The following is an 11949-nucleotide window of genomic DNA, read 5'->3' on the forward strand; positions in this document are numbered from 1 at the left end:
ATCAAAGAGGGCAATACTCTAAAAAAAATTAATAATTTTCTCATATGTACAACATGTCTATCAATTTTCTCATAATATATTAGTGTTATTATAATGTCTATGTGTTGTAAGAGATATAATGTTTGTGTAGATGCAAGAGATATATATTCATACAAAACAAACATTTATTCTTATTTTGTTTGAGATGAAAATTTGCATCAAACAATAAAAAATAGAAAAATATATCAATTTTACATATTTAAGCCCCAAAATCACTTACATTAGTCAAGCTAAGAATGTGTAAATTTGAAAATTTGTTATAGTAATCGTATAAATTTACAATATCATTATTCATTTTGTATTTAATTTTGTATTCCTTTTTTACGTATTCCAAGGATGAAGAAAAATAGTAGGTGATAATTATTATATGTAAAGAAAGAGAAATAATTTTAAAAAATCAAGAAAATTGATATTTTAATGAAATGTAGTGTAAAATAGATAATATAACGTGAGATATTTTAAAAAGTGAGTATATAAAATATAAAAAGTAGGTTTTTATACTAAAATAAACATAAATTTTTGTACGAGCTAACGTGAATGCTAGCCTATATGCTTATCAGCTTATGTACAATTATTTTTAGATATAATTTTAATAAATAACATAAAATAAGCTATATCAAACTTATTTTACATGATTTATTTTGTTTAAAAAATCAAACCAGACCAAAATACAATTGTCCAAGAAAAAAAAGAAGTTGTATATAAACAAATAAATTAAATAAAAAAATTAAACAAGCTCATAGTATTTTATTCTAATGATGAATTTTATAATATGTTATGTGGTCATAGACGTAATGTTTTATAAATACTGATTGATCCATCAGTTTCTTTTTATAGAGCATTAGCATCTACGACGATAAAAAAGTTCTATTTTACACCCTAAAAACCTACTTTATCTATTTTACCATCTCATTTTACAACTTACCCAACATCTCAATTTCTATTTTTACATGGAACTTATTAGAATAATATAAACTACCCTATCAAGTAATAATATAATATACACACAGCTAGTAATCACCACCACCACCACCAGTAGCAACCTCACGCCATCAACCACCTACCAGTTACCGCTAAAACTCAACCCAACCACCAAAAGCCAGCCATCACCACTACCACCGAACCACAACAACCCATAAATCACCAGCCACCACCACCAACATAGCATTGCTACACCACAAACCCAAAAATATCAACAAAATTTCTACACCCACCAAACCACAACCAACCGTCGAGATCCATACCCACCACCGAATCACCAACCACCACTACTAATCAAACACCACCATCTCTCTCTTCCCTCTCTTCCTCCATCAAACCCACATAGCTAAACCCACCATCAATAGTTACCGCACGACACCACAGAAACCGTTGGAATGACCACCACTGCCAATCAAACACCACCAAGTGAGGTTGAGAACATGGGAGATTCGATTGGAGATAGCAAAATGAGTTGTGGAGAAAAGAAAGCATATATAATATAACTAGTACTCGTACAAAAACTACAAATTTCTTGATAGGTATTATTTTTGTTCATTTCGTATAGCATTCCCTCTACTCATACAGATAAGCTGGATGATATGTATGATACACATGCTAAATAAGAAAGCTAGATCAGCATGATCTTATAATAAATGGTCATAGTTGATTCATCTTAATCATCGAATTTGATGGACTAAGAAGACTATAGGCATCATGACCCTTGTTAATGCTAACAATGTTGGACCTACGAGCTGGACTTGGCAAAATTAAGGAATAACCTTTAGCTAAGCCGCAACCAGGACTAAAATCCTCGCTGCTTTCCATCTCTGCCAACACTTTGTAGAACAAATCAACATCACAAGGGAGCACAAGAGGGCCTTCACTATTGTACCCATATTCCAATTCAGCATCCTCTAGCAGCATCGCGAACAAAGGATGATTAACAAGCTTGGTCTTGATCACAAATCGTTGTTTTTGAGGTCCAACATAGACTGCAAAACAACCTTCCGGAGCTACTTGTCGATTCTTTTTGCTCGTTGATGAACAACATTTTTTGTTGCCAGCTACTAGTGATAGACATCGTTTCCATGCCTTGAAAATCAAGGTGTTCCTGCACTTTACTTCTACACTTTCCATATTAAATACTTAACACGGATTTAATAATCTGAGTAAGAGAGATATATAGAGAGGTTTTGTAATGGAAAAACACTTTCAATTGAAGATGTAAATCCAAAACAAGAAGAAAAATATAGATGTAACTACATGGAAAAGTTAGAAGATGCGTATAGAAGAGCAAAAAGGTTTTGAAATGAGAGTCTGGTTTAGTACACGTTATATATAGAGGCCCATACTCCATTTGCAGACTAATAATTTGGTATTTTGTCAACGCAAGAACGCGCGCAGCAAGATTGTGAAAGGCCACCAGCAATCTTCAACACCCATATGGTGGAAAAAATATTATAATCTCAATATATGCATATGCTAGCTCCACAAGTAAAATGCTGAAATAAAAAGACAACTTAGAGAAACATACTAGCAGATAATGGTCAAAGCAGTGAGTGAAAGACTAGGAGGTTATAAAGTAAGCCTTTATTGGTAATCAGTGACGACTCAGGTGGGGGGCTCAAGTCAAGGGGGAGCGGATTTCAGAGTCCAATTATTTATTTATTTAATTTTAGTTATTATATATGTCATTTTTGTAGTGAGCCCTTCTAAAATCTTAGGTTACCTTCTCCTCAATAAGCTTTGCTAACCTTATTTAAGTAACAACTATTTAACTTAAAAACTTAAAAAAATAATAAAAACATTTACAATGGTGATTGTATTTTAGCCAAAAAAAAACTATATTACCACCAAAAAATCAAAAAATCATGTGTTATAGAAGAAGTTAAAGCTAAATTTTTTGCAATTACAGTAAATTGGTATAATAAATTCCAATTGAGTGTAGCAAGTTGTTAAAAAAAAATGCAATATTTTATTAAGATTATATCTCTTTCTTCAATTAAAAAACTCAAATTCTCTCTCTTTCTTTATTATTTTAATGAGTTGTTTATATTATTTAAAATGAAGAGATAAAAAAAAATAGAACATTTGATATTGAGTGTATTGTAAAATAAGGTGATAAAATAAATAAAGTATCTTTTTGAGGTGTTAAAAACTAAAATTTTTAGCACCACCACTGTAAATGCTCTAACTTCAACCAAAAAAAAAATCCTAGCCAGCCTAATATTAAAAAAAAAACATTATTTTGTTTTTGTTTTGTGTTTGTTAGTAAATGATTGCATCTTAATGTATTTAGAAACAACGATTTTGAGTATTTATAATTTTTTAATTCTATATGGATGCTTGTTTGGAGTTTTTTTTTTTCCTTTATACTCCGGCCTCTATTAGCTTAAAATCTTGGGTCCATCCCTATTGGTAATGGCATGAATGCCACATTATAAGTGGGAGTAGGTTACCATCATGCACTCTTGGTGCGATGGTCACTTTACAAGTATAAGTGCTTGTGAAGAGTGAAGGGTAAGAGTCAGGGTTTAAGTCACGGGAAGAAAATTTCACACATATATACACTTAAATTATGCTAGAGTAAAATCTCTATCTTGTATAAAAATAAATAAATAAATAAAATTGGGTAGGTTTAATGAACTTCTAGGAATTTTACTATTTCTGATATTTGAACTAAAATATGTTTAAAGAAAGTGATGAATATTAAACTACATTAAAAAAGAAATTGTTATGTGCAATGTAAGAAAAAATTTAACAAAATGTGATTTTTGTCTCTATTGTTTTTTCTCTAAGTATGTAGTTTGATGATTATGGTGGTTAATTACTAATAGTATTATTTTTATCTAAATATGAATTTTAACAATTATAGTTGTTATTAATAGGTAATTGTGGTATTTATTAATAATATTTTGTTTTAATTGTAACAAGATTCTAATGGACATTTAAATATAGAATAAATTAAAACAAATTAATAATATATGTGTGTGTAGAATGATGATATATGAAATTGTGAGGCTTCAACAATTTATATGATAAAATATTATGAAGTTAACTATAAATGTCAAATGAGAAAGTTTAATAATAATAAATTGCTTTTATTTAAATTTTGACTAAATATGCAATTTGATCATTCTTGATAAGCATGTATTATATGATTGTATGTTGTGAGATCTCCAATACCTCTTTTTTAGATAAAAGATCTCCAAAACTACTTATGTGGCACAATATATAGAGGTAAATCAAAAATAAAACTTCTCAAATATATATATATATATATATATATATAAATAATAGATTCTAGATAATGAGACTTTGAGACGTATTGAAAACATTATATTTAATGTGATAAATGCCTCCACTTAAAAGAGTTTGATTCTACCAAGAGTTTTATAGCTCAATCAATATTTTTTAGTGTTTCCAACAATGACATCCAGAATTCCAACTTCCTCACCCCCAACTATTGATGTATCCAAAGAAAAGTTTATGCTGAGTTCAAAGCCATTCATAGTCAAGGACTCAAGATACAACAAATTCACCAAACTGCAAAGAATAATTCCAATATCTATTAAAGATAATTTCTTAAGAAATTGTATTTTTTTTTATAATTATAATTAACACCCTTAATTTATAGGCAAGGAAGAGTTATGACTTTTTATTTGAATTGACACATTCTTTGAGTATTATGACCTTTTAGAATAATTCTTAACCTTTTCGAAAAAAAAAAAAAAACTTTTTATGATCTACAAGTTTTGTTCTGGTGCATTTCATCCTATTTTAATTAAAAAAATTTATCATCCAATCTACACACGTCATATGCAACATGTTTAGCTATATGCCAAGTGTGTCACTCGCTGCACGTGTATTGTGTGTTCTAAAATCTCAAGATAGTCCAGCATGTTTGGGCTGCAACAAGCTTTCAATTTTGATTTCTCTTTGCAATAGATATGGTTTCAGACTTGGTTATCATAGTCTTGCAACTTGGTTATCATATAGTTGACCAAAACCTGGATATAGAATACATTGTTATTTAAGTTCTCTGACCAAGTCCTATATCAGAATTCTCAGCTATGTACACATATATGAACAAGTACACAAAGTGAAATAAATCACGATCTTCAGCTGAAAAAAAAATGGTCCTGTAAATTAATTGTGATCTATGTGAGGCCTGATACATATAACGTATGATAAATAAAAAAATTTAAAAAAAAAAAAAAGTGCGCGTTAATTAAACTTTTTTTACTGTTAGTAATATAAGATAAAAACTCTGTTAATCACAACACTACACATCGAGTGTGGGCGTGTTTGATTAAAATTTTTTATTGTTAGTTTATTTATTTAAATCGTGAGATAAAAATTGGCTTTAAATTTTTTTTTAGTAAACAACTTACTTACTTAAAATAATCAAGGTAAACCAATTGTTTTAGAAAAAAAAAAAAAACTTATATACCATACAATACAATAATTAAATTCAGTTATTGTATTGGTTAACGTAGTACAAATAGTATTATTCTTTTCTAATAATAATTAAATTTAATTTAGTGGTTAATCATCTGTCAATGTAGTCACATTATCAAATTTTTAATAGAGAAATTTAAAATAAAGCTAAGGAACTATATAAATTTTAGGATAAAGTTTAGTTACAAAATCAGTTGTTGTTTAAAGCTACAACTACTCAATATCTTTTTGTTAGAGGTGAATTTTGACAAATCTACTATTGGATTACATCTTCTTCTTATATCTTCCATGCTTGCAAAATTTCTAGAAAATTAAAGATCAATAGCTATGTCATCAATAAATTATTTAAATTGCAAGTTTTTGTAGTTTAAAATTATGTGTAAATATAAGCTTATAGATAATATAGTAAATGATATTCGATTAACACAAAATTTGACATTCAACGGTTAGATTTTCTATATACTTATATACAACGCCCTCTTCTAATAATTGTATTCTTTATTATCAAACCATGATACTGATCGTTTTTTGTTGACAGTTGTAGATAGGGTCTGAGGATTGAACCCTAACCAAATATCTTATTTAACTATAAAAGACTTTATCAGTTAAGCTAACTGAAATCCACCAAAAATATTAATATACTAACATAAATAAATATGTTAGATATTTAAATTAATGTGTTGACATTACCATATAGCAGGAGGATATTAGGGTTATTTTTATTAAGAGGCTATCAAAATATATATATATATATATGCGTAGGATAATAAAATATTACTCATCTATTCTTCCAATATTCCTTCAGTCATATATTTATATCACTTTTTCTTGACCATAAAGGAGGAGCTGAATATCACAAAACTAAACAATAAATTTAAAGGGACGGGTTATTTAGTTAATTCAATAAAGTTTCAAACTGCAATGTTGGAACTTGGAACATTTAGTGCACATCTGAACAGATGCCTAATTTTTTCAATCAACGTCAAAATTTTAATTTGGTACAATCTGGACTAGCTAGCAAATAAAAAAAATATGTAGTTCAACTAATTTAAAACAGGAAATACATTGTTCCATATTGGAAAATTTTGGAAATACATTGTTCCATATTGGAAGTACTACCGTTTTCCATATTGGAAAAATTTTACTTAAACAATTGGCATTAATTGGAAGAATTCAACTGGTACCTAGCCGTAGTTCAACTAATTTAAAACAGGAAATACATTGTTCCCAGACAGAGGCTGAAGCAACTGATTGTGAAATAAAAATAATAATAAAATGAAAATTGAATTTTTTTTTTTTTTTTTGAGAATAAAAGACCATGACTATTTGATCTAGGTTAAATTTTATATTTAGTCGTGTCACCAATCTTTTAACATATGTTTCAAAATGTCTTCATATTTTAAATGGTTTTAATTTAATATTAGTATTAAAAATTCTAAGGTGACAACTGAAATCCATATCACGTCATACATATACTGTACATTATTAAAATAATCTCGATTTTATGAAATTTTATTTGTCTTACAAAGATGGGTAAGACCTAACTTCAGTGCATTGGAGCCAACACAATATGGCTCTTGTGCAATAGAGCACTGGAGCCAGATTGTGCCTTACAACAATAATCAAGTGATGTCACGAGTGGCTGTCATGTATTACATCAATCATAGTGATATATCAATTTAGAATTTAAACATGGGAGTCACATTGATTTGAAATAATTATCAATAAAATATAATTATCAATTATAGTGTAAAAAGATTGTATTTCCAGACTAATATGATTGTTCCAATGGGCTAATAGATTCCTGGATTCATGACAATGATAGTTTGAGGCCATTAGCACCAATGGCGTCTCGTCAAATTGCACCATTTATACTAGGCCTAAAGATTTAGGTATATGATGAAACCTAGCGACCTCAAGTTTCTTTTTTTACCTTTTTATTTTAATTAATCACCACCTCTCTCATAACAAGTGTATACACCATCTCTCTCACAGCAAGTGAGACTAACATGCTATCCCACCTGCTATGACCTGTGAGAGAGATAATATATACACCCAAAATAAAATATAATTTTTCAAATCAAAGAGAGCAATACTCTAAAAAAAATTAATAATTTTCTCATACATCCAACATGTCCATCAATTTTCTCATAATATATTAGTGTTATTATAAGGTCTATGTGTTGTAAGAGATATAATGTTTGTGTAGATGCAAGAGATATATATTCATACAAAACAAACATTTATTCTTATTTTGTTTGAGATGAACATTGCTTCAGACAATGCAATATAGAAAAATATATCAATTTTACATATTTAAGCCCCAAAATTACTTACATCAGTCAAGCTAAGAATGTGTAAATTTGCTATAGTAATCGTGTAAATTTACACTGTAAATACACAATTTGTACCCGGACCCAACAGCGTGATGGATACATGCCCAAAAAACCTTATACAATCAAATTTGTAGAGCGTGGACTAGAAACCTAGGTTTTATGGAAATTGGATAACAAATATAGTGGGCTAGATTGTCGTTACCTACACAACAAATAAATAATATAACAAAAACTCTCATCGGACGTAAGCCGAGGATGACTTCTATTTCCTTTCTTTCTTTGAACAATATATTGAAATCAAAGGTGATCTTTTTCCCCCGCCTCCTTTCTTTTCCTTTTCCCTTTATATCATCCTCCTCTTTCCCTCCATCTTCCACATATGAATCAAATCAATAATCCAGATACTTGTCCCATCCACCGCCCTCTAGAAGTCTTCAAACAACAGCTATAAGGCTGATCTATATTGTTCAAATGTCATTTCCCCATCAATGCGGCCAGAACGGTAGGTGCAGAGTCTTTAATGCGATGGTAGCAGCTTTTTCCATAATATTTCTCATGCGTTCTTCCTTTCTATAGCCGTGTGGAACATATCTTTACCCGACAGACCTTCCAGAATTCTCTTCCAAATACCATGACGCGTCATACGATCTTCATTTGACTTAGCCGAGAAGGTGCCCCTCCTCGGACAACCCCATCAACCCTTCTAGCAAGAATTTGCTTGTGGACTTCAAGGCTCTGCTCGGACAGATTAATACCTCCAAATCAGGCCCAAGGCCCAAAAGCGTGTTTTGACCATTCTGCCACCACATACACTATCACTATTCATTTTTTATTTAATTTTTTATTCATTTTTTACGTATTCCAAGGATGAAGAAAAAAAAATAGTAGGTAATAGTTATTATGTGTAAAGAAAGAGCAACAATTAAAAAAATCAAGAAAATTGATATTTTAATAAAATGTAGTGTAAAATAGATAATATAACGTGAGGTGTTTTAAAAAGTGAGTACATAAAATATAAAAAGTAGGTGTTTATACTAAAATAAACAGAAATTTTTACACAAGCTGATGTGAATGCTAGCCAATATGCTTATCAACTTATGTACAAATATTTTTAGATATAATTGTAATAAATAACATAAAATAAGCTATATCAGACTTATTTTACATGATTTATTTTGCTTAAAAAAATCAAACCAGACCAAAATACAATTGTCCAAAGAAAGAAAGAAGTTGTATATAAACAAATAAATTAAATAAAAAATTAAACAGGCTCATAGTATTTTATTCTAATGATGAATTTTATAATATGTTATGTGGTCATAGATGTAATATTTTTTCAATACTGATTGATCCATCAGAACATGTTTTGTCTCAAAACATGTTTTGCCTTGTATCTTTGTACTAATGGCCTTGTGCATCTACTAGCATAGCTTGTTCCGTATGCACTCGTATCATTGTGGGAGAAATCTTGACATCTATGTGACTGTTGTAAATAGATCTTCAAACTTGTCATGAATGATTAGTAAATAGTTTTGCCGATCTTGAGACATGCATAGACTTGTGCCTATATATCTTCCCACTCTTTTATTTATTGTTTTTGCTTAAAAGAGCTTACCAAATGTAAAACTCCAAATGAAAAGAGATTTTGAGCTGCAAAAACCTGTCGCACATACTAGTATTGGACTAGGAAAAAGGAAAAGCGACCTTTATAAAAATTGTATGATGCCCAAAAAGCCAAAGGCTATCTCATCAATTGAAATATCAAAATTTCTAGCATCGATCTCACAATGAGATGTATTGATTCAAAAAGATCAAATGATATAATGTATATGGAGCCAAATGAAAAGCTTCAATCTTTTGTGGGAGGTCATATATGCATATTTCTATAACTGAGATGGGTTACATTATCTAGTGCTAATTGTGTATGTCTTGGTTGAATTGATCATTGAAGCTTCCCATAGACTAAGGACTATCTCATTGTTGATATGCACACACATCACACAAGCCTATGATCAATGTATGTCATATTCATTTGTGTGATTGTACTTGATTAAATGTGTTTTCACATGCTCAATTTTTGTTGATCAAACACAAAAAGATTTTTGAGTATTTTAAGTTGTGTTTGGAAAGTATTTTGTTCTTTCAAAAAGTGTCAAAATTTCAAAAATAGTGTTGCCCTGTTTTGGCGACTCAGTCGCGAGTTGGTCCAGTCGCATGCCCCAGTCGCGAGCCCATACAGAGATTTCTCGCAACTCACTGGCGGGTAAATGTCACAAGCCCCAATGACCGCATGGTCGTCCATGGTCATCTCAAGAGCCCAGATTGGGGCATGTACAGCCGCGTAAGACTCGATCCATCTATTTGACCTCGTCTGCACTGTGCGGGCCTGTTTCCTCCTTTTTCGTGCTCAAGCTCCTTGGAAATGGGGTCTTTCCCTTCCTCAATCACTTCTTTCCCTTTCTGCTGATCCCTCTTTCTTTTGTGGTCAGCTTGGTTAGTGCGTTGAGATTGGGTGGGAGGAGGAGGAAGAGGAGGATGAAGCTTGGATTCAGGGACTTTCTCGGCACCTTTATCTTTGGCCTTGGTTTAAGGTACCTTAGGAAGCTCTTGGGTCCCCACTTGAGCTTCCAATACGTCTTTAAGACTTGGTTTAAGCTTGCGTTGGATGCCCATTATGTCAGATTGTTGGATGTCGCCTTGCGGGGGGTTTGAAGAGGATGTGCCAAGGATAGCAACTTGGTCTTCGGGGGAAGATGGTCGATTGAAGACTTCAAACTCGTCCTTGGAGGAATCAGATACTTCAACAATCTCTTCTTCTTCCTTTATTCTGGGTTGAGAAGAGGTTGCTTCACCAGATGTGTGTTGAGTTGGAAGAGGGACTAGGGGAATACCGTCTGGTATGGCTTGTAGGGGTTATGTGATAAATGTGCCTTAAGGAATGGGAGCTCCCTCAGGTAGCAGAAAAACCTCGACAGCAACGCTTATACGGTGTAAATGTGGGTCATTGGCTCTGATCACGCACTTCGGTGCCTGGAAAGTTTTGGATATAGAATCGAAGCCGAGGATTAAGTGAGCTGCTTAGAGTTGGCCGTCAGTGTACACGAATACTTCGGCCTGCAGTATTCTATCTAATCTTGCAAAATTGACAAGATGAGGATGATGATCCGCTGCGTGTGATCTGCAAATCATTAAGAAGAAAAACAAGATTAGAATAAGTAAACGTTTTATATAAACCGAGGTTTAAAAGGAATGGTTATTAACAGTTCGACCGAATTCGAAACTTCACCTGGTTTACCCTCACTTGTTGGACAGGGCAAGTCGTTGTGCAAATCCCCTGATATGAGTAGGAAGTCATTTTTCATACCCTTGTTGGATTCAGGGAGGCATTAAATTAACCTAACTTCTGGGTATCTAGATTTTAGGTAATATCCACCTTGTTTCTTTAAGTAGTGAAGGTTATAAACCCAGTTCACATCATGATGGGTGAGTCCTAGGTTCATCTTTTCATTTAGGGCATCTATGGAACCCAGAATCCTAAACATGTTTAGGGCGCATTGGGTAGGAGCTAATCTAAATGCCCTAAGATAATCCCTGGTAACGGTCCCCATTGGGGTTTTCATCCCTCCATCTATGAATGCTATCATCGGGATTACTACCTCTCCCATTTCCCTTTTTTCATACCACTCCCCTTTTGAATAGTATTTAACAGATACCCCCGGTGAAATTCTGTACTTAGCCTTAAATTGTTCTATTTTTTCGTCTGAATCTACTAGGGATGCAAATCTACCCATTTTTGGAAGTGAGGTGTGGGTATGATGGAAGAACTAAGAAAATAGATGAGCCGAGGAGAAGTAAACACCAGAGAGAGAGAGAGAATAAGAGAAATAATGAAAGATTGAGTCTGGGAAAACTTACTTTAAGAACGACAAAGTCACCTCGGCCTAGTTCTTGGTAAATGTGAGGGTGCGTGTAGATTGCAAAAAGTTAGCAGATACGTTGAATGGGTGTTGTAATGTGTAAGATAGTTTGAATTGTTAGTTTTTATACCAGTGGAGGTTATAAAGCGGGAAACTTCTAGTCTATGTCTCTATGTCATCCTCAACCGTTGGATGCGCACCACGTTGCTAAGCGT

The 11949-nt window shown here is 32.1% G+C and overlaps 1 protein-coding gene across 1 annotated transcript; it reads right to left on the bottom strand.

The window, feature by feature from the left end:
- Positions 1-1677: 1677 nt before the first annotated feature.
- Positions 1678-2157, bottom strand: LOC142633078 (protein SMALL AUXIN UP-REGULATED RNA 9-like). Its single transcript, XM_075807352.1, has one exon. The coding sequence runs from the start codon at positions 2155-2157 to the stop codon at positions 1678-1680; it is 480 nt and encodes a 159-aa protein (XP_075663467.1).
- Positions 2158-11949: the final 9792 nt, after the last annotated feature.

The sequence above is a fragment of the Castanea sativa genome, chromosome 4 (genome assembly GCF_040712315.1).
Source record: "Castanea sativa cultivar Marrone di Chiusa Pesio chromosome 4, ASM4071231v1".
Lineage (NCBI taxonomy): Eukaryota > Viridiplantae > Streptophyta > Magnoliopsida > Fagales > Fagaceae > Castanea > Castanea sativa.

Coding starts and splice junctions, on each gene's coding strand:
- LOC142633078 (XM_075807352.1), bottom strand. CDS start 2,157: ATGGAAAGTGTAGAAGTAAAGTGCAGGAACACCTTGATTTTCAAGGCA.